The 23,084-nt window shown below is 41.1% G+C and overlaps 1 protein-coding gene across 1 annotated transcript in view; it reads left to right on the top strand.

Moving 5' to 3' along the window:
- CASK (calcium/calmodulin dependent serine protein kinase) overlaps positions 1 to 23,084 on the top strand; it is a 286,458-nt gene that overhangs the window by 154,478 nt on the left and 108,896 nt on the right. Inside the window, 1 exon segment of the mRNA XM_040423804.1 lies at positions 20,918 to 21,039. Within this exon segment, the coding sequence (XP_040279738.1) occupies positions 20,918 to 21,039 (122 nt within the window).

Below are 23,084 nucleotides of genomic sequence, written 5' to 3'. Positions count from 1 at the left end.
CCAGCCCTTCTCTCCGCTTTTCCTAGGCCGAGTGACAACACGTTCATCTGTCACGTGGCCTCGGCAGCTCATCCTCATTAAAGTGATTGGGGCTGAGTGCAATACCAAGCACATCCTCTATATCGGGGTTTCTCAACTACAGTCCTCAGGACCCACCTACCGGTCAGGATTTGAAAATATTCCACAGAATGAATACCTGTGGTAAGTCCTGATGAATGGACACTAATTATATCACCTGCTCAATACTAAGGAAATCCTGAAAACATGACTGGTAGTTGGGTCCCGAGGACCGGAGTTGAGAAACCCTGCTCTATACAATGTACGGCACTGTGCTTGGTAAGCTGCGAGAAGGCCGTGACTATCACAGTAGCGCCAATGACTTCTCAAACAGCTGAATGCCGGGGGTCCTGGGTACGCAACCGATCAGATACTGATGACCTATCCTGAGGCTAGGTCATCAGTATAAAAAAAATCTCAGAAAATCCTTTTAATGCTTAAACTGAGGTATTATACTGTTTATTGCCTATTAAAGTCATTGTTTAATCATTGATCCTCCAGAGTCAATGGGCCAGATTTATCATTCCTCTGACTGCTCACTCCACTTTAACATATGGCTAAAGTCAGTTTTAGCCAAGTCAGATTTATGATCGGCCCTTTAAGACTATAATAAATGTGGTTTGACGGTAGCAGTTTATCCGTCAGTAAGCAGCTTTACAAAAGTCGCACATCTTGATGAAAAAGTCGCACGTTTTTATGAAAAAGTCGCATGTTCTATTAAAAAGTCTCAAAAGATAAGCATGGTCCTCGCTGGAGTGAAATTGGGACTTTTTTGCGACTATTTTGCGACTTTTTTACAAAGTCGCAATAGTAAATTTGTCTTGCCAATCATTTGCATAAGGCAAAACGCCCATTTTCTCAAAACTGGAGTGCTTAGCGCTTGCCTTCAAAAAGTCGCAAAAAAGTCGCAAAATTTTGATTTGCGCATTTTTTTGCGACTTTTTGACTCCATAAAAGTGACTTAGCCTAATGATATATCTGGCCCAATGTGTCCTAATATGATTTAGAAGAATGGATGGATGGACTTCTAGTTTATATCTTTTCCATGTGCAATGTCTTGGGTTTCAGATATCAAGATAAGATATGTATTTGGTGTTCGGTGGTATAACGCTTTCAGATGAAATATACTGTGGTTTATTATGTTTTGTGTTTCTGTATACAGTGTTAAAATAGCACCTTCTGCAATTTCTGCCTGTGCAATTATGGTTTCCTGGTGTTCGAAAGAAATAGGAACCACACAGTTTTTCTGATCTGCTGATAATACTAGTGGTCTCTATAATGGTTTAGTTTTGAGAAATCCAGCAATTTGGTTCCTATTAGGAGACATATTGAGTATTCTACTTGCATGAGCATTGTAAACCTGAAATATTTAATTAAACAACAATTTATAGTACTTGAAAGAATCTAACTCGGCTATAGAAGGGCATTAAACACATGCACTGAACTCCCCTACCTTCAGCTGCTTAAACAGTTCTTACTTTTGGGAAACCTTATATTTCAGTAGCATTGAAAGAGGACTTGTCAGCTCTTCAATTTAATATACTTGTGCTCCGGGGTTTCTGGCCAGCCCCTTAGTGCGCCAGTAATGGTATTGTTTTTTTTAAGCATAATCAACTCTACATGGCTGTATGCCTGATTTAATAGGGTAGATCATGCTGACATATGCTCTTTAGTGGGGCTTGCTGGAGGTGACTGATTCCTTTTAAGAACCATGTACCGTGCATTAATTTGAAAGGGGTATGTCCATACACACTGCAATAACTGGTTAGACAGTGTACAAGTTTGTAGGGACATGCTCCCCAAATGGTAACCTCCAGCTTTCAATTTATTTGTTAGGGTTCATTCTTTATCACTTTTACTGGTCCAACAAACTCTGTATTGGTGCAGATTATTTTAGAAACCTAGCTGTTTACCTAAATGATTATTTTCAGGATGTTTCCCAGGTTTTACAAAGTTTTTACAATTGAAAACCATATGGTCTTGAATGGCAGACGTCTAATCATTTTGTCTTAACTTTTACGGTCTGTTTTAATTACACAATATCCCCAGTGTTTACTACCACACTCCCTAAGGCCTCCTGCACACGACCGTTTTTTCCCCCGTTTACTGGCCGTTTTTTGCGTTCCGTATACGGAACCATTCATTTCAATGGTTCCGCAAAAAAAACTGAATGTACTATTTAAAGATATAACATGTCCCATTATTGCCCGCAAATCACGTTCCGTACCTCCATTCAAGTCAATGGGTCCGCAAAAAACGGAACACATACGGAAATGCATCCGTATGTCTTCCGTTTTTTGCGGAACCATCTATTGAAAATGTTATGCCCAGCCCAATTTTATCTATGTAAATACTGTATATGCCATATGGAAGAACGGAAACGGAACAACGGATCCCTGAAAAACGGACCGCAAAACACTGAAAAAGGCATACGGTCGTGTGCAGGAGGCCTAAGGAGTATTTTTGAGAGCAGAATACATTCGACTACCGTTTTGGACTATAAGACGCTATTCCCCCCCCCCAGAAGCAACAGAAAAATGTCTTATAGTCCGAATGCTAATGACTGCATTAATATGCAAGAGGTGCAGGGAGCAGTGATGGAAGCATTGCGCCGGCTGTACTCTGGTCTTCTCCTGGGCCCCGCTTTGCAGTGTGTCCTGACTGCGTACAGCATCAGGACGTAGGCGCGCACTATGACCTGATGCTGTGCGATATCAGGTCACAGTGCAGCGTGAGCTAGAAGAAGCCCCAGGAACAGTGAATCCTAGATCTGCAGAGTGGCAGCACCGTCCAGAGTGATGTCTTATCTGGGGTGGGGTTCCCGGTCTGAGGGCTGCTGATGTTTGTTTGTTTGTTTTATTATTTTTTTCTTCCTCTAAATCCAAGGTGCGCCTTATAGTCCAGTGTGTCATATGGTCCGAAAAATATGGTTTTAACTGTCTTTAGAAGTTTAAAGAGCTGTCCTAGATAGTTAAAAATCTCAGACAAGCCTTAAACTGGCTTAAAATAAAAAAAATATAAATAAAAAGCTATACTCACTCCCTTTTTCCCAGCTTATACACCAATGGTGTGACAATATGATGTGAACAGAGCCTTCCCCATAAAAAGATATAGGAAGCTGCAACACACTGCTTTGCAACTCAGGGATAAGCTATAAAGTCGTGGTAATTCACCCATGTAGTGTAAAATGTTAAAGGGATCATCCGAGATTGTAATATTGATGACCTATCCTCAGGGTAGAACATCATTATCAGAGGGTTCATTCCCGACACTGCTGCCAATCAGCAGTTTGAAAAGGCCGCAGCGCTCCTTGGAGTCCAGTGACGTCACATCCATCAGTCACGTGGTGAATGGGACTGAGCTGCAATACCAAGCACAGCCGCTATACAATGGACGGCGCTGTGCTAAGTAATCTGTGAGGTCACCGGAGTCTCAACCAGCATTCCCGTCGATTAGCTGAGAGTCAGCCCCCTGCTGATCATATATTGTTGACCTTTACATCCGGAAAGCTCCATTTAATATTTTTGTATGTTTCTTTTTTCGTCCACATTTTTCATGCAAATTAATTCGAAAAGAAAAATGGGTATGCATTATTTTATGAAGAAGGAAAAGTCAGTCCATGTACATGAAATGGGCACTTCGGTTGTCCGATAGTACGGAACAGTTCCACTCTCACTGATGGTGTAACCTCTGATGTGACTGATTTAGATGTTTCTGATGTTTTCTAATCTGAAGTGCCGATGCAGTCCCAGATGTTAGGTAAAATATGAGAATGGAGGTGCTATTGAGTCGATAAGCAATACTTAAATAATGTGCTATATGATGGGAATCTCATGCAGAGAGGAAATGTGATAGTGGCACCTCTCGGGCTTCTTCCTTATCTGCCAAAGCTTGAGAGCTGTTTCAGAAATAGGAGGGGAGATTTTGCATGGGTATTTCTGCAGAATTTATATATATTTGTGATACTACAGTACCATATTAATCATCTATTTGAGGTAAAAGTATGTGTGTGTGTATGTATATGTGTGTATGTGTGTGTATATATATATATATATATAGATAGATAGATAGATAGATCTATATCTATCAATCACTGCTCAAAAAAATAAAGGGAACACAAAAATAACACATCCTAGATCTGAGTTCATTAAATATTCTTCTGAAATACTTTGTTCTTTACATAGTTGAATGTGCTGACAAGAAAAATCACAGAAAAATAAAAAAATGGAAATCAAATTTTTCAACCCATGGAGGTCTGGATTTGGAGTCACACTCAAAATTAAAGTGGAAAAACACACTACAGGCTGATCCAACTTTGATGTAATGTCCTTAAAACAAGTCAAAATGAGGCTCAGTAGTGTGTGTGGCCTCCACGTGCCTGTATTACCTCCCTACAACGCCTGTGCATGCTCCTGATGAGGTGGCGGACGGTCTCCTGAGGGATCTCCTCCCAGACCTGGACTAAAGCATCTGCCAACTCCTGGACAGTCTGTGGTGCAACGTGACGTTGGTGGATAGAGCGAGACATGATGTCCCAGATGTGCTCAATTGGATTCAGGTCTGGGGAACGGGCGGGCCAGTCCATAGCATCAATGCCTTCGTCTTGCAGGAACTGCTGACACACTTCAGCCACATGAGGTCTAGCATTGTCTTGCATTAGGAGGAACCCAGGGCCAACCGCACCAGCATATGGTCTCACAAGGGGTCTGAGGATCTCATCTCGGTACCTAATGGCAGTCAGGCTACCTCTGGCGAGCACATGGAGGGCTGTGCAGCCCTCCAAAGAAATGCCACCCCACACCATTACTGACCCAATGCCAAACCGGTCATGCTGGAGGATGTTGCAGGCAGCAGAACGTTCTCCACGGCGTCTCCAGACTCTGTCACGTCTGTCACATGTGCTCAGTGTGAACCTGCTTTCATCTGTGAAGAGCACAGGGCGCCAGTGGCGAATTTTCCAATCTTGGTGTTCTCTGGCAAATGCCAAACGTCCTGCACGGTGTTGGGCTGTAAGCACAACCCCCACCTGTGAACGTCGGGCCCTCATATCACCCTCATGGAGTCTGTTTCTGACCGTTTGAGCAGACACATGCACATTTGTGGCCTGCTGGAGGTCATTTTGCAGGGCTCTGGCAGTGCTCCTCCTGTTCCTCCTTGCACAAAGGCGGAGGTAGCGGTCCTGCTGCTGGGTTGTTGCCCTCCTACGGCCTCCTCCACGTCTCCTGATATACTGGCCTGTCTCCTGGTAGCGCCTCCATGCTCTGGACACTACGCGGACAGACCCAGCAAACCTTCTTGCCACAGCTCGCATTGATGTGCCATCCTGGATAAGCTGCACTACCTGAGCCACTTGTGTGGGTTGTAGACTCCGTCTCATGCTACCACTAGAGTGAAAGCACCGCCAGCATTCAAAAGTGACCAAAACATCAGCCAGGAAGCATAGAAACTGAGAAGTGGTCTGTGGTCACCACCTGCAGAACCACTCCTTTATTGAGGGTGTCTTGCTAATTGCCTATAATTTCCACCTGTTGTCTATCCCATTTGCACAACAGCATGTGAAATTGATTGTCACTCAGTGTTGCTTCCTAAGTGGACAGTTTGATTTCACAGAAGTGTGATTGACTTGGAGTTACATTGTGTTGTTTAAGTGTTCCCTTTATTTTTTTGAGCAGTGTATATATAGTCAAGTCCATAAATATTGGGACATCGACACAATGATCTGGCTTGCAATGAGGTTTCAAAGGTGAAAGAAGCTTTTCACACACTTGGAAAGGATATACGGGAGGTTGCATCAACTGTTTCATTCTCTGCAGTTTTGCCTGTGCATAACCTTCAGCATGACAGGAAGATGCGCATTAAGGAATTCAATGTATGGCTTGGTGTATATATACACTGCATCTTTCTCCCAAAGGAACGAATGTCCTCGGTGAACAGTTCCAGGTATTTGCTAAGAAGCATTTAAACTTGGAAAGGGGGGAAAAAGAGTGATAATCCAGCAGTCCAACTGCCCCCCGGAACAATGCCAGAAGAGGCCAGTAGCACAAAGGTTAAGAAATGACAAGCTCAGAGTCTTGTCTACAAATGCTCGCAGTCTAGGGAATAAGATCAATGAACTTGAGGCTATAATGGCATCTGAGAATATAGATGTAGTGGCTGTTACTGAGACGTGGTTCAAGGGGAGTAATGACTGGGATATATCAATACCAGGGTTCTCTCTATACAGGAAAGACAGAGAAGGCAAGAAGAAGGGAGGGGTGGCCCTGTATGTGAAAGATAACATAAAATCTAATTTGATACAAGTTAGCAAGAACAATTTAGAGTCAGTTTGGGTTACCGTGCAGCTTGATAATCATAAGGTAACTCGTGTAGGTGTGATATATAGACCACCTAGCCAAGTCAAAGAATTAGATGATCTACTAGTTGAGGAAATAGCTAAAATGACATTGAAGGGGGAAGTTATCATTATGGGAGACTTCAATCTTCCAGATGTAAACTGGAAAACCAAAATAGCTAGTTCTGCCAGGAGTACAGATATTCTAAATTCCCTACTGGGATTATCTCTACAGCAAGTAGTGGAGGAGCCAACCCGGAAGGATACCATTTTAGATTTAGTATTCACAAATGGGAATTTGGTATCTGATATTACTGTAGGGGAAAGCTTGGGATCTAGTGATCACCAGTCAGTGTGGTTTACTATAAGTACAGTGACTGAGTCAAACCACACAAAAACAAAAGTTTTAGAAAAACAGACTTTTCTAAAATTAGATTAGTGGTATACAAGTCCCTATCAGACTGGAACAGTTTCATTGGAGTCCAGGAGAAATGGGACTACTTAAAAGTGGCACTATTAAAGGCAACAGAAAATTGCATTAGGCTTGTCAGTAAAAGCAAAAAAAGGAAGAGACCACTGTGGTACTCAGCAGAAGTGGCCAAAATCATTAAAAACAAAAAGATAGCATTTAGGAATTATAAAAAAAACAAAACGAGGATGACAGACAAATTTATAAGATTAGGCAGAGAGAGGCCAAACAAGTTATAAGAGCTTCCAAAGCACAGGCAGAAGAGAAATTAGCTCAGTCAGGGAAAAAAGGCCAGAAGGCATTCTTCAGATACATAAATGAAAAAAGGAAACTAAAACAAGGAATTACCAAATTAAAAACAAAAGAAGGAAGGTATATAGAAGAAGATAAAGAACTAGCTGACTGCCTCAATGAATATTTCTGTTCAGTTTTTACAAAGGAAAATGAAGGAGAAGGACCTCAGTTAGGAAAGAAGACTAATGAATTTTTTGATGCATGTGTCTTTACAGAGGAAGAGGTTCTAAGTCAGCTGTCTAAAATTAATACAAATAAGTCACAGGGGCCTGATGGGATACACCCAAAGCTATTAAAAGAGCTCAGCGTTGAACTAGCAAAACCATTAACAGATTTATTTAACCAATCGCTGGCAACAGGAGTCGTCCCAGAAGATTGGAAATTAGCAAATGTTGTGCCCATTCACAAGAAAGGTAGTAGGGAGGAATCGGGCAACTATAGGCCAGTAAGCCTGACATCAATAGTGGGGAAATTAATGGAAACCATACTTAAGGAAAGGATTGTGGAACATCTAAAATCCCATGGATTGAAGGATGAAAAACAGCATGGGTTTACTTCAGGGAGATCATGTCAAACTAATCTTATTGATTTTTTCGATTGGGTGACTAAAATAATAGATGGAGGAGGTGCAGTAGACATCGCTTATCTAGACTTTAGTAAGGCTTTTGATACTGTCCCACATAGAAAGCTTATCAATAAAGTGCAGTCTTTGGGCTTGGACTCCCATATTGTTGAATGGATTAGGCAGTGGCTGAGGGACAGGCAACAGAGGGTTGTAGTCAATGGAGTATATTCAGACCAAGGTCTTGTTACCAGTGGGGTACCTCAGGGATCTGTTCTGGGACCCATATTGTTTAATATCTTTATCAGCGAAATTGCAGAAGGCCTCGATAGTAAGGTGTGTCTTTTTGCTGATGACACAAAGATTTGTAACAGGGTTGATGTTCCTGGAGGGATACACCAAATGGAAAAGGACTTAGGAAAACTAGAGGAATGGTCAAAAATATGGCAACTAAAATTTAATGTTGATAAGTGCAAGATAATGCACCTGGGACGTAAAAACCCAAGAGCAGAATATAAAATCAGTGATACAGTCCTAACCTCAGTATCTGAGGAAAGGGATTTAGGGGTCATTATTTCAGAAGACTTAAAGGTAGGCAGACAATGTCATAGAGCAGCAGGAAATGCAAGCAGAATGCTTGGGTGTATAGGGAGAGGAATTACCAGTAGAAAGAGGGAGGTGCTCATGCCGCTCTACAGAGCACTAGTGAGACCTCATTTGGAGTATTGTGCTCAGTACTGGAGACCATATCTCCAGAAGGATATTGATACTTTGGAGAGAGTTCAGAGAAGAGCTACTAAACTGGTACATGGATTGCAGGATAAAACTTACCAGGAAAGATTAAAGGACCTTAACATGTATAGCTTGGAAGAAAGACGAGACAGAGGGGATATGATAGAAACTTTTAAATACATAAAGGGAATCAACAAGGTAAAAGAGGAGAGAATATTTAAAAGAAGAAAAACTGCTACAAGAGGACATAGTTTTAAATTAGAGGGGCAAAGGTAATATCAGGAAGTATTACTTTACTGAGAGAGTAGTGGATGCATGGAATAGCCTTCCTGCAGAAGTGATAGCTGCAAATACAGTGGAGGAGTTTAAGCATGCATGGGATAGGCATCCTTCATATAAGATAGGGCCAGGGGCTATCCATAGTATTTAGTATATTGGGCAGACTGGATGGGCCAAATGGTTCTTATCTGCCGACACATTCTATGTTTCTATGTTTAATTCTAACATTTTTGGCTCTATACACCACCACAATGGATTTGAAACTAACAAGATGTTCCTTAACTGCAGACTGTCAGCTTTAATATTTACAGCCAAATCAGGTGAATTGTGTAGGAATTACAACAGTTTGCATATGTGCCTCCCATTTGTTAAGGGACCAAAAGTAATGGGACAGAATAATAATCATAAATCAAACTTTTACTTTTTAATACTTGGTTGCAAATCCTTTTCAGTCAATTACAGCCTGAAGTCTGGAACACATAGACATCACCAGATGCTGGGTTTCATCCCTGGTGATGCTCTGCCAGGCCTCTACTGTCTTCTGTTCCTGCTTGTTCTTTTTCCCTTCAGTTTTGTCTTCAGCAAGTGAAATGCATGCTCAATCGGATCAGGTCAGGTGATTGACTTGGCCATTGCATAACATTCAACTTATTTCCCTTAAAAAAACTCTTTGGTTGCTTTTGCAGTATGCTTTGGGTCATTGTCCATCTGCACTCTGAAGTGCCGTTCTGAAGCATTTGGCTGAATATGAGCAGATAATATTGCCCGAAACACTTCAGAATTCATCCTGCTGCTTTTGTCAGCAGTCACATCATCAATAAATACAATAGAACCAGTTCCATTGGCAGCCATAAATGCCCAAGCCATGACACTACCACCACCATGCTTCACTGATGAGGTGGTATGCTTAGAATCATGAGCAGCTCCTTTCCTTTTCCATACTCTTCTTTTCCCATCACTCTGGTACAAGTTTATCTTGGTCTCATCTGTCCATAGGATGTTGTTCCAGAACTGTGATGGCTTTTTTAGATGTCGTTTGGCAAACTCTAATCTGGCCTTCCTGTTTTTGAGGCTCACCAATGGTTTACATCTTATGGTGAACCCTCTGTATTCACTCTGAAGTCTTCTCTTGATTGTTGACTTTGACACACATACACCTACCTCCTAGAGAGTGTTCCTGATCTGGCCAACTGTTGTGAATGGTGTTTTCTTCACCAGGGAAAGAATTCTTCGGTCATCCACCACAGTTGTTTTCTGTGGTCTTCCGGGTCCTTTGGTGTTGCTGAGCTCACCAGTGCCTTCCTTCTTTTTAAGAATGTTCCAAACAGTTGTTTTGGCCACGCCTAATGTTTTTGCTATCTCTCTGATTGGTTTGTTTTGTTTTTTCAGCCTAATGATGGCTTGCTTCACTGATTTCTTTGGATTTCATCTTAAGAATTTACAGCAAAAGATTCCAAATGCAAATAGCACACTTTTATCTGCTCATTGTAATTGGGATAATGAGGGAATAACACACACCTGGCCATGCAACAGCTGAGAAGCCAATTGTCCCATTACGTTTGGTCCCCTAACAAATGGGAGGCGCATATGCAAACTGTTGTAATTCCTACACCGTTCACCTGATTTGGATGTAAATACCCTCAAATTAAAGCTGACAGTCTGCAGTTAAAGCACATCTTGTTTGTTTCATTCATTTCAAATCCACCATCAATTGTGGTGGTGTATAGAGCCAAAAATGTTAGAATTGTGTCGATGTCCCAATATTTATGGACCTGACACTAATATGTGTGTGTATATGTGTGTGTATGTATGTATGTGTATGTATGTATATATATATATATATATATATATATATATATATACACACACACACAATTATACAGTTGGGTTCAAAATAATAGCAGTCAGACATCACTAACCTGATCACTGTTTTTGGTAGAAATACATTTTTACAAGGCAAACCATTTACTAGCAGGTGGAGTAGAGTAATAGAAACCCAACAGTCATGACTTGCATGCTGCTGATTCTCTGTAATTCAATCACTTATTGAAAGGAGCATGTTCAAAATAATAGCAGTGTGGCGTTCAATTAGTGAGGTCATTCATTATTTGAAAAAACGCAATTATTGCCATTATTTAAGGAAAGAAGGCAGCAAATGTTGTATGTTCTGGTTACAGTGCATTTCTCTCTGAAATTCTGAGGAAAATGGGTCCTTCCAGACATTGTTCAGAAGAACAGCGTACCTTGATTAAAAAGTTGATTGGATAGGGGAAAACATATAAAGAAGTGCAGAAAATGATAGGCTGCTCAGCTAAAATGATCGCAAATGCTCTAAAATGGCAACTAAAACCTGAAAGACGTGGAAGAAAGTGAAAAATTACCATTCGAATGGATAGAATAGCCAAAATGGCAAGGACTCAGCCAACAATCAGCTCCAGGAAGATCAAAGAAGATCTAAAGTTACCTGAGTACTGTTACAATTAGAAGCCAAGCTATCTGCAATAAGCCCCCGCAAAGTCTCACTGTTGGAAAAAAAGACGTGCTGAAGAGGTTACAATTTGCCCAAAAGCACATTGACTGGCCTAAAGAGACATTTTGTGGACTGATGAAAGTAAGATTGTTCTTTTTGGGTCTAGTGGCCTGAGACAGTTTGTCAGATGACCCCCAAACACTGAATTCAAGCCACAGTACACAGTGAAGACACAGTAAAGCATGGTGGTGCAAGCATCATGATATGGGGATGTTTATCATACTACGGTGTTGGGCCTATTTATCTCATACCAGGGATCATGGATCAGAATACATGAAGAGGTCATGGTGCCTTATGCTGAAGAGGAAATGCCATTGAAATGGGTGTTCCAACAAGACAACGACCCCAAACACACCAGTAAACGTGCAACATCTTGGTTCCAGACCAACAAGATTGACGTTATGGAGTGGTCAGCCCAATCCCCGGATCTTAATCCAATAGAAAACTTGTGGGGGGACATAAAAAATGCAGTTTCTGAGGCAAAACCAAGAAATAGAGAAGAACTGTGGAATGTGGTCCAATCATCCTGGGCTGGAATACTTGTTCACAGGTGCCCGAAGTTGGTTGACTCCATGCAACACAGATGTACAGCAGTTCTCAGAAACATTGGTTATACAACTAAATATTAGTTAAGTGATTCAAAGGAAAGCAAAATCTTCAAACCGTCTTCAGTTTATATAGTGAATGTTTGAGTTAGTAAAGAAGAATACAAATACATACACTGCTATTCTTTTTTTGAACAGTCTAATATTCACTTTTCAATTATTTTTGAGGAATACCACAAATTTGATATATTTTTCTTCGTTTTAATTTGGAATAGAATGTGTAGTGTTCCCAATGCATTTGTGTGTATGGAAATAAAAGCTATTAGAAGGATTTTGAGCTTTATCCACTTTTCTAAACACACTATTATTTTGAACACAACTGTGTGTGTGTGTGTGTGTGTGTGTGTGTGTATATGTATATATATATATATATATATATATATATATATATATAATGTATATGTGTGTATGTATGTATATATACACTCACCTAAAGAATTATTAGGAACACCATACTAATACGGTGTTGGACCCCTTTTGCCTTCAGAACTGCCTTAATTCTACGTGGCATTGATTCAACAAGGTGCTGATAGCATTCTTTAGAAATGTTGGCCCATATTGATAGGATAGCATCTTGCAGTTGATGGAGATTTGAGGGATGCACATCCAGGGCACGAAGCTCCCGTTCCACCACATCCCAAAGATGCTCTATTGGGTTGAGATCTGGTGACTGTGGGGGCCATTTTAGTACAGTGAACTCATTGTCATGTTCAAGAAACCAATTTGAAATGATTCGAGCTTTGTGACATGGTGCATTATCCTGCTGGAAGTAGCCATCAGAGGATGGATACATGTTCTCATTCTGTTTACGCCAAATTCGGACTCTACTATTTGAATGTCTCAACAGAAATCGAGACTCATCAGACCAGGCAACATTTTTCCAGTCTTCAGCAGTCCAATTTTGGTGAGCTCGTGCAAATTGTAGCCTCTTTTTCCTATTTGTAGTGGAGATGAGTGGTACCCGGTGGGGTCTTCTGCTGTTGTAGCCCATCCGCCTCAAGGTTGTGCGTGTTGTGGCTTCACAAATGCTTTGCTGCATACCTCGGTTGTAACGAGTGGTTATTTCAGTCAACGTTGCTCTTCTATCAGCTTGAATCAGTCGGCCCATTCTCCTCTGACCTCTAGCATCCACAAGGCATTTTTGCCCACAGGACTGCTGCATACTGGATGTTTTTCCCTTTTCTTTGTAAACCCTAGAAATGGTTGTGTGTGAAAATCCCAGTAACTGAGCAGATTGTGAAATACTCAGACCGGCCCGTCTGGCACCAACAACCATGCCACGCTCAAAATTGCTTAAATTGCCTTTCTTTCCCATTCTGACATTCAGTTTGGAGTTCAGGAGATTGTCTTGACCAGGACCACCCCCCTAAATGCATTGAAGCAACTGCCAGGTGATTGGTTGACTAGATAATTGCATTAATGAGAAATAGAACAGGTGTTCCTAATAATTCTTTAGGGGAGTGTATATATATCTATATATCTACGTCTGCATTATACACACACATGAAAGCCACAAGGCGGTCCTGTTCAGTTTTTTTTCCCATTACGCCATCTGCAACAGTTTCTAATTTTCAGTGCAGGCTGCCTGAAGCACAAAAACATTTTTGATGAACAGGCCACATCATGTTTAACCGCTTCACGTCCGCCCATAGGATATAAACGTCCTATGGGTGGACGTCTATCTCCTAATGCACATTTTAAAACGTCTTTTTAGAAACAGCAGCTGCACGCTAATCGTGCAGCTGCTGATCGGGTTGCCCGCTGTCAGTGACAGCAGGGCAACCCTAAGACAAGGCAGGGACAGTGCCCAGGTGTCCCTGCCTTCACGATCGCTGCAGACACAGCGCTCACCGAGAAGGAAGCGCTGTTCCGGCCCGGCGGTCATGTGACCGGAGTGTGCAGGAGCTGTGAGGTCTCTCAGAGACCTCGATCAGCCCTGCTGTGAGGCTGTACAGCGCTAGATTGCTGCTGTACAGCCTCTCTAGGGGTGCATTTGTCCTGTAACTGGGGCTACTATGTCAGCCCCAGTTACAGGAGAAATCAACTGTGAAAAAAAATGAAAAAGTGAAGCAAATGTCCCCCAGAGGTCTTGTATGACCTTATGGGGGACGAAAAGTGTAAAATAAAAATAAAATAAATGGTTGAAAAAAAAAACAAAAAACGTTTCACATGTAAAAAAAAAAAAGTAAGGAATAAAAAAGAAAATTAAAAATAGAAAAAAGAAAATATAATAGACATATTTAGTATTGCCGCGTCCGTAAAAACCAGCGCTCTAAAAATATCACATGACCTAACCCCTCCGGTGAACACCGTAAAAAAAAAAAAAAAAACTGTCAAAACAAGCAACTTTTGTCACCTTGCATCATAAAAGGTGCAACACCAAGTGATCAAAAACGCGTATGTCCCACAAAATAGTACCAATAAAACCGTCACCTCATCCCGCAAAAAATGAGCCCCTACATAAAATCTCTCAAAAAATAAAAAAAACTATAGCTCTTAGAACATTGAGACACTAAAACATCATTTTTTTGGTTTCAAAAATGCTATTATTGTGTTAAAGTGAAACAAATAAAAAAAAAGTATACATATTAGGTATTGCCGCGTCCGTAAAAACCAGCTCTATAAAAATATCACATGACCTAACCCCTCGGGTGAACACCGTAAAAAAAAAAAAAAACTGTCAAAACAAGCAATTTTTGTCACCTTGCATCACAAAAGGTGCAACACCAAGTGATCAAAAACGCGTATGTCCCACAAAATGGTACCAATAAAACCGTCACCTCATTTCGCAAAAAATGAGCCCCTACATAAGAAAATCTCTCAAAAAATAAAAAAAACTATAGCTCTCAGAACATGGACACATTAAAACATAATTTTTTGGTTTCAAAAATGCTATTATTGTGTAAAACTTTAATAAATGAGAAAAAGTATACATATTAGGTATCGCCACGTCCGTAACAATCTGCTCTATAAAAATGTCACTTGACTGAACCCCTCAGGTGAACGCTGTAAAAATAAATAAATAGAAACTGTGCTAAAACAACCAATTTTTTGGTCACCTTGCCCAATAAAGTGTTATGATTTTTTGATCATTCATTATATGTACCCAAAAATAGTACTAATAAAACTGGCACCTTATCCCCTAGTTTCCAAAATGGGGTCACTTCTTGGGAGTTTCTACTGTAAGGGTGCATCAGGGGGCTTCAAATGGGACATGGCATCTAAAAACCATGTGGAGTTCCTTTTCTTCTGCGCCCTGCCGTGTGCCCATACAGCAGTTTATGACCACATGTGGGGTGTTTCTGTAAACCGCAGAATCTGGGTAATAAATATTGAGTTTTGTTTGGCTGTTAACCATCGATGTGTTAAAGAAAAAAATTGATTAAAATGGAAAATCTGCCAAAAAAGTGAAATTTAAAAATTTGATCTCCATTTTCCTTTAATTCTTGTGGAACGCCTAAAGGGTTAACAAAGTTCGTAAAATCTGTTTTGAATACCTTGAGGGGTGTAGTTTCTACAATGGGGTCATTTATGGGGGTATCCACTATGTAGGCCCCACAAAGTGACTTCATACCTGAACTGGTCCTTAAAAAGTGGGTTTTGGCAATTTTCTTAAAAATTTGAAGAATTGCTTCTAAACTTCTAAGCCTTCTAACGTCCTAAAAAAATAAAATGACATTTCCAAAATGATGCCAACATAAAGTAGACATATGGGGAATGTTAAATAATAAATATTTTATGAGGTATCACTTTCTGTTTTAAAAGCAGAGAAATTGAAATTGAGAAAATTGCGAATTTTTCAAATTTTTGGGTAAATTTGGGATTTTTTTCATAAATAAAGGTGAAATATTTTGACTCAAATTTATGACTATCATGAAGTACAATGTGTCACGAGAAAACAATCTCTGAATGACTTGGATAAATAAAGGCGTTCCAAAGTTATTACCACATAAAGTGAGATATGTCAGTTTTGCAAAATTTGGCCTGGTCAGGAAGGGGGCAATGGGCCCAGATGGGAAGTGGTTAAGTCATTTATGTACTGGACATTCAGAAAGTCTTCAGACCCTTTAACTTTTTTTCACTTTTTATGTTATGTTGCGGCCTTGTGCTAAAATAAAAATTCAAGTTTTTCATCATCATCCATTTCCACGTTTTGCCCCATAATGAGAAAGCGAAAACTGAATTTTAGAAATGTTTACAAATTTATTAAAGGAAAAACGAACATTTTTCACGAGCAGAAGTATTCAGACCCTTTGCTATGACACTTGAAATGTAGGTCTGGGGGCTTCCTATTTCTCTTCACTATCTTTTGAGATGTTTCTCCACCTTGATTGGAGTCCACCTGTAGTAAATTCGGTTGATTGGACATGATTTGGAAAGAATCGAATCTGTCTAAAGTCTTAAGGTCGATTTACACAATCGACATTCTGTTTTCACTTATGGGGTATTGAGTGCAGAATGATGACTGGAAATTTGAACCTTTTTAGGGCCGCAACATAAAAATGTAAAAGGGTCTGAAGGTTTTCCAAATGTACTGTATGTGCGGGCGTCATTGAGCCCGCTACATACAAAGAAACGCACTTCGTGACTAGGTAATTCATCACAAGGTGAATTTCTTTGTGATATTCGGTGAAGCAGCTGAATCGAATTTGCTCATCTCTAGGTGCCACGCTTGTAATAACTGTCAGTTGAAACTTTTTAGCTATTGTAAATACAAAGCAAACTACTCACCTGACTCTTCTAAAACTGTATAATGTTTAAAAAAATAAAATAAAATCTTGACCCTTTAACACAAGACAATTTTCAGTCCAGGTGCGATGTGTGTTCTGAAGGCATCCGTACTGAATCCTGACCCATTCGTTTCAGTGGGTCTGTGCACAGGAGCATTGCTCATCACTGCGTGTTCTATATTGTGTAATTTTCACACAGCCCTGACCCCATACAATTGAATGGGGCAGAAGGCATCCAGATGCAATGCGTTGAGTATTATTCTTAATACTGCAGAAAAACTGCATCCATACAAAAAAAACTAAAACTGAACGCAATCGCAAAATCCCTAACTCCTTCTGTGAAATAAGCCTTAGGCCGCTTTCACATCACGTCTTTACTTTTAGACTCAATCGGTTTTTAGAGAAACTTTGCATCTATATATTTTTTTTAACTGAGGACATCTGCCTCTTGAAGCTGCCGCAAGTGTCCACTCTCGGCTTAGTTCCATCCGAGCGGGTCCGTGGCCTGTAAGTGATCAGCCACAGTGGTTTCTGCCGCTGTATACGCGGTGGATTTTGACAACTACAAAATCCCTGTGTGATTGGGCTCTAATAGTTCCCTAAATTCAGTTTTGCATTTTCAACACATTGGTAATTCAGCCTGCTTACTAAATGACAATATGGCTGATAGTCACATCCAAATGAAAGTAGCAATTAGTTTGGTTAATGCCTCATTTGTGCCTATGGGTTGACAGGAGTGCCATTAGTCTCTTCTTATATTGTTACATACATGCAGTAATATTTTCCTGGGAATTTTCCAGTCTGGTAAGTCCATTGTGCTGCACTCGCTGTATTGTGTTAGCACGGGGTATGTGTTTGCATTCATTGAGTCATGAGAAGAAATGATGTTATCCTCTTAAACTATCCGTCTGCGTCTGAGCAGTGATTTATAGCGTTACTTCTGCATCAGCAGCTCTCTGGTCTTATATGAAACTGAGTCTCTTTTTTCTTGTATTCTAAACAGGTTATATACAGTATGTGCGCTAGTTCTACTGTTTATTTTTGTGTACTTAACGTAATTTGCTTGGTTCGTGCTTGCAACTAACATGCTTTTTCTAAAAATCCTACTTTTGTCCGCCTTAATGCTGCACTACTAGGACTTCTAGCTGCTGAAAGTAGGTATTCCTTTTGACTGCATTACGCCTTGTCCTCACGCTTTTTGCATGCTCCTATAGAATATGTGCCATGTATTTCACCTAGGGGTACTTTCACACTAGAGTTTTTCTTTTCCGGCATAGAGTTCCGTCAAAGGGGCTCTATACCGGAAACGAACTGATTAGGCATATCCCCATTCATTCTGAATGGAGAGTAATCCGTTCAGGATGCATCAGGATGTCTTCAATTCAGTTGTTTTGACTGATCAGGCAAAAGAGAAAACTGCAGCATGCTACGGTTTTATCTCCGGAGAAAAAGACTTTAGACTTGCCTGAATGCCGGATCCGGCATTTTTCCCCATAGGAATGTATAAGTGCCGGATCCGGCCTGCGAATGCGCAGACCGGTAAAAATGTGATAAAAAATACAAGACTGATCAGTCTGTCCGCATGACAAGCGGAGAGACTGATCCATTCTTGCAATGCATTTGTGAGACGGATCCGCATCCGCTGCCCACCGGATCACACTGCCGCAAGTGTGAAAGTACCCTCACATGTACTTTTATTTTACAGAGGAAAGACCTTTTGTGGGAAAGCTGCACATTTGTGGATTATATTGAAAGAACAATAGTTTGTATATAAAACAGCATATAGGTGTACAGTAGCGATCAGTATGGCCTCCCATTTCCTTATGATGGCGGTTCTGGGACCTGCTTCACCAGATCAGCATTGCTGTAAATCAAAATGAATGTCCATATAAGGGTTTAAATGCCAAGGACTTGACCACTCGATTTTCGTCATCCACGTTTTCAGCCCCTGAGATCATGAGAAGCATGCAGTAGCTTTGTCAACACTAGAGGCCACACACTTCTCACTTCACCTTCCTTCCTGCTGTCATGATTCCCCAGAACTTCTTACATGTGAAAGATGCTAGTTCTAAGAATTTTCTAATGTTACATAAAGCTCCCTCTTGTGTAATGAAGGCTTATAACATTGTAATACATTTTCTTTCAGTTTATCATGTTCAATAAGTCCTTTATTTCATTTATGTACAGGACATTCAGAAAGTCTTCAGACCCTTTAACTTTTTTTCACTTTTTGTTATGTTGCTAAAATAAAAATATTCAAGTTTTCATCATCATCCTTTTCCACGTAATGCCCCATAATGAGAAAGCGAAAACTGAATTTTAGAAATGTTTACAAATTTATTAAAGGAAAAACTAACATTTTTCACGAGCAGAAGTATTCAGACCCTTTGCTATGACACTTGAAATGTAGGTCTGGGGGCTTCCTATTTCTCTTCACTATCTTTGAATTTTCTAATGTTACATAAAGCTCCCTCATTGTGTAATGAAGGCTTATAACATTTTAATACATTTTCTTTCAGTTCAGATCTTCCTTGTTGCCTGGCCGTGCCCGCAAACAGCGGGTACAGGACGTTTGTGCACCACATCACGGATGCCACACAGCTGGCGCCCATGCTGCATGTGGCCTTAGGCTGAAATTCCCACTATTACCACAAGCAGCTGATTTGGTTTCTTATAATCTTAAAGGAGACCAGTTAGACTACTTTCACACTTGCGTTCGGAGCGGATCCGTCTGGTGTCTGCACAGACGGATCCGCTCCTATAATGCAAACGTTGGGATCTGTTCAGAACGGATCCGTCTGCATTATATTTCAGAAAAAATTCTAAGTGTGAAAGTTAGTCAGACGGATCCGTCCAGACTTTGCATTGAAAGTCAATGGGGGACGGATCCGTTTGAAATTGCACCATATTGTGTCAACTTCAAACGGATCCGTCCCCATTGACCTGCATTGTAAGTCTGGACGGATCAGTTTGGCTCCGCACGGCCAGGCGGACACCCGAACGCTGCAAGCTGCGTTCGGGTGTCCGCCTGCTGAGCGGAACGGAGGGCAAACGGTGCCAAACTGAGGCATTCTGAGCGGATCCGCATCCAGTCAGAATGCATTGGGGCTGTACGGATCCGTTCGGGGCCGCTTGTGAGAGCCTTCAAACGGAACTCACAAGCGGAACCCCGAACGCAAGTGTGAAAGTAGCCTTACCTCGCCTGACGTATGTTTTAGTAACTACTTGCATCTCCCATGTAATAACCGCATCTTTTCGTATGACTTTGTGTTGTGCCATTCTTTTATTATTTCTGTTAGAAGTTATGAATGGGTTGCTAGCATTTTGCAAGGACCAGATGGGTGATACCAGTTGCTGAGCACTGATTGGATAGTGTCAGTCTGTGCAGGTACACATCCCCAACTGTTAGCACCCATCTGGACTGTCACTGCAAACTTCTAGTAATTAATTTATAACTTCTTACAGGACTAATAAAGGAATGGCACAACACTGAGTCCTAAGAATAGATGCACCAGAAGTTTTGTGACATTGGTCACAAGTTTTGTGACACTGCTTACTGTCAACTGCGTACATTAATGCGCGGTAACAAACACATCAGTTGCATGAGCAGGACAAGGTCGGGTCAGTTTTTTTAGGGTTGGAATGTGAAGTCACAGTATTTCCATTACACGTATTGCAAAGCTGCATTAATTTTCATTATACCGAAAATAACCCTTTAGAACCACTTTGATTTACCCATATACCGATCTTCAGGTATTTGAGTTTGTCTTCACACAGGGTATACACATTCCTAAAATGCCCAGTTTCTCTTTATTTTATTTGTTTGTATTGGTTTGCAGAGTTTAGATGCTTTATGCATACTCTCACACTGTATTAGAGAGTTCCCTGCTGGCCTTGGGGATATGCTTCATCATTTTCTACATACCTTCCATCCATAAATGTGCTAGTGACTATTTTGATGCCCTTCTTTCACCCACTAGATACTAAAGTTTCTGCCGTTCACTGTATAACATGAATTTATGACTTTTATGGCTATTGTACTGTTTTTAGTCACATTCCTATCCTTTTCCTCTGGTCAAGAGTTACATTAATGAATTTGCCATGTTTTCATAGTTTCATCTCTTAGAAATCATCTTGACTTTTGTTCGCCAGTTCATATTTAAATTTTTTTGCTTCATCCTTCTCCATAAATGTCTCTGGATGTCATTGGTTTTTCAGGTAGTGTCTCTCATTAATCATCGTTTTAGTCAAGTGCCTTTATTGTCCACAGACCATTTTGCCATGGAAATGTACCTCATAGCTTTTGTCCCCCTCTTGTTTGCATTTAGGAGCCGTGTCTCAAGTACTGGATAGTCTGGAGGAGATCCATGCACTTACCGACTGCAGTGAGAAAGACCTTGATTTCCTGCACAGTGTTTTCCAGGATCAGCACTTGCACACACTTCTAGATGTAAGTTTCTGGGTTTTGTGTCTTCACTTATGTAGAAATCTCAAATCTCTGAGTACTGACAGGAAGTGTTGTACTTCCTACAATTAGTTCTGTGTAACATTATTTTTCGTAGTTGAAGCATAGATTTAACTTCTTAAAGCGGTTGTCCAAGTTCAGAGCGGAACCCGAACATAGCCCCTTCTTCACCCAGGCAGCCCCTCTGAGATGAGCATTGGGGCATTTCATGCTTCCGCCTAGCAGTGTTCCCAGTGTCGCCACCAGCACAAATGGGCGGGCTTTAGTGCTGCCCTAGAGGTCACCGGGAACACTGCTAGGCGGAAGCCTCCGCCTAGCAGAGATCCAGTATGCAACCAAATTTGCTGTAAAAACCCTTGCCCTGCGCGATTATAAAAGAGTATTCCCTTTGTTTTTGTAAATGCAGAGAGAAAGAAGTTCCTTGAAATATCATTGTCAGTCCATCTGCAGATCCAGACTGTTCTATGGTAGGAAGACTGCAGAATAGGGGCAGGAAAAGCAACTGGGGGGCTTGATTTCCCTACTGCGCCCCCAAATTTATCAGATCAATGAAAATTTTAAGTGGTTATCCCATGACTAATGTAAAAAGTGAAAATCAGAGATCATATAGTAATGTCTTTCTAACCTAGCTAGAACCAGCCCTATACCTCACATGGATCCAGAGATCTCCCCATTCATTGCTCTGCTGGATTTATATCAAGCAGACAGCTGAAGGGGAGTGTCTTTTCTGCTGCAGCTCGGTGGGCGTGTCTCAGCTCACCGTATCACAGCTCAGGGGGCGTGTCTCAGCTCTCCCTATCAGATGAAAGTGCGCATGTGCGGCCATCTCAGTGAGCCGGACAAAGAAATGAGGGGGGAAAAAAGCCAACAGCAGGTGGTGCTATACAGATGCATTTTATTGAATAACTCGGTGACTATGCTAAATTTTTAATTACATGCGATTACAAAAGAATTTAGATCCAGGTGCTGGTTTGAAAACTAGAATATTTTTTGTGGGATGTCCCCTTTTAAGGCTGAGAATATACAACACAAATAGTTTGTAGTTTAGTGCTGCAGCATCGCAAACTAGTCAGTGTGGTCGTGTTGAGAACCGAAAGGAACAAGAAATCCAAACTGGCTGGATTTCTTGTAACTAATGGTGGTCGTGGCAAATTGGAAGTATCAGATCGACCACGTTCACTTATTGCGATGTACAGTAACATCACAGTGCTGAAGTCTTTGGCCTTGTGAGATCATGCTGGACAGGGCCACTCTGACTCCACGATGACAGCGCAGTGGAAAGGACACCATCTCAGAGAGAAGAGGTTTGGTTGCCCCCAACTTAAAAACACAAACAATTTGCATATAGGGCACCAGAAAGATCAGGGTAGGGGTGATCGCAAGAATGTGAAAAAAAACTCAGGGGACCAATAGGACATTTTATCAAGTGGTGACAGAACCTCTTTGAAGGGACACTGACAGGCCGTTAGAGCATATAAAGTGACATATATTCTTCTATTGGTCTTAATGTGCTTAATTAAACTATACCATTATCACCCCTCGCTGCCTTTCCTTTACTGAGCGGCTTTTTTTTCTCCCGACGCAGTGAAATCCTGCGCATGCCCAGTACTATCTTCTACTGGAGCTGGAGGGTGCCAGGCACCTTATCCGGCGCAGGCACGGAGCGACAAGATGAGGCTGATGCCAGGAAGATAGTACTGGGCATGTGCGGGATTTTACTGCGTCGGGACAAAAAAAAGCCGCCCAGTGCAGTGAATACTAATGAGCTGGGCGGCACTAGGAGACGGCAGTTGCGGCGCGGCTGGGCACACAACTGAATGAGGGACAGCCCCTTGGGCACAAAGTAAAGTAATTTGCATATTGATAAAAACACTTTTTATAAGTAAAGGAAAGGCAGCGAGGGGTGATAATGGTATAGTTTAATTAAGCATATTAAGACCAATAGAAGAATGTCACTTTATATGCTCTAATGGCCTGTCAGTATCCCTTTAAATAAAGAGCAATGCCAGAACGTTGTGTGAGCCCAAACC

The sequence above is a fragment of the Bufo bufo genome, chromosome 3 (genome assembly GCF_905171765.1).
Source record: "Bufo bufo chromosome 3, aBufBuf1.1, whole genome shotgun sequence".
Lineage (NCBI taxonomy): Eukaryota > Metazoa > Chordata > Amphibia > Anura > Bufonidae > Bufo > Bufo bufo.
This window is presented reverse-complemented; position numbering and strand designations above follow the sequence as displayed.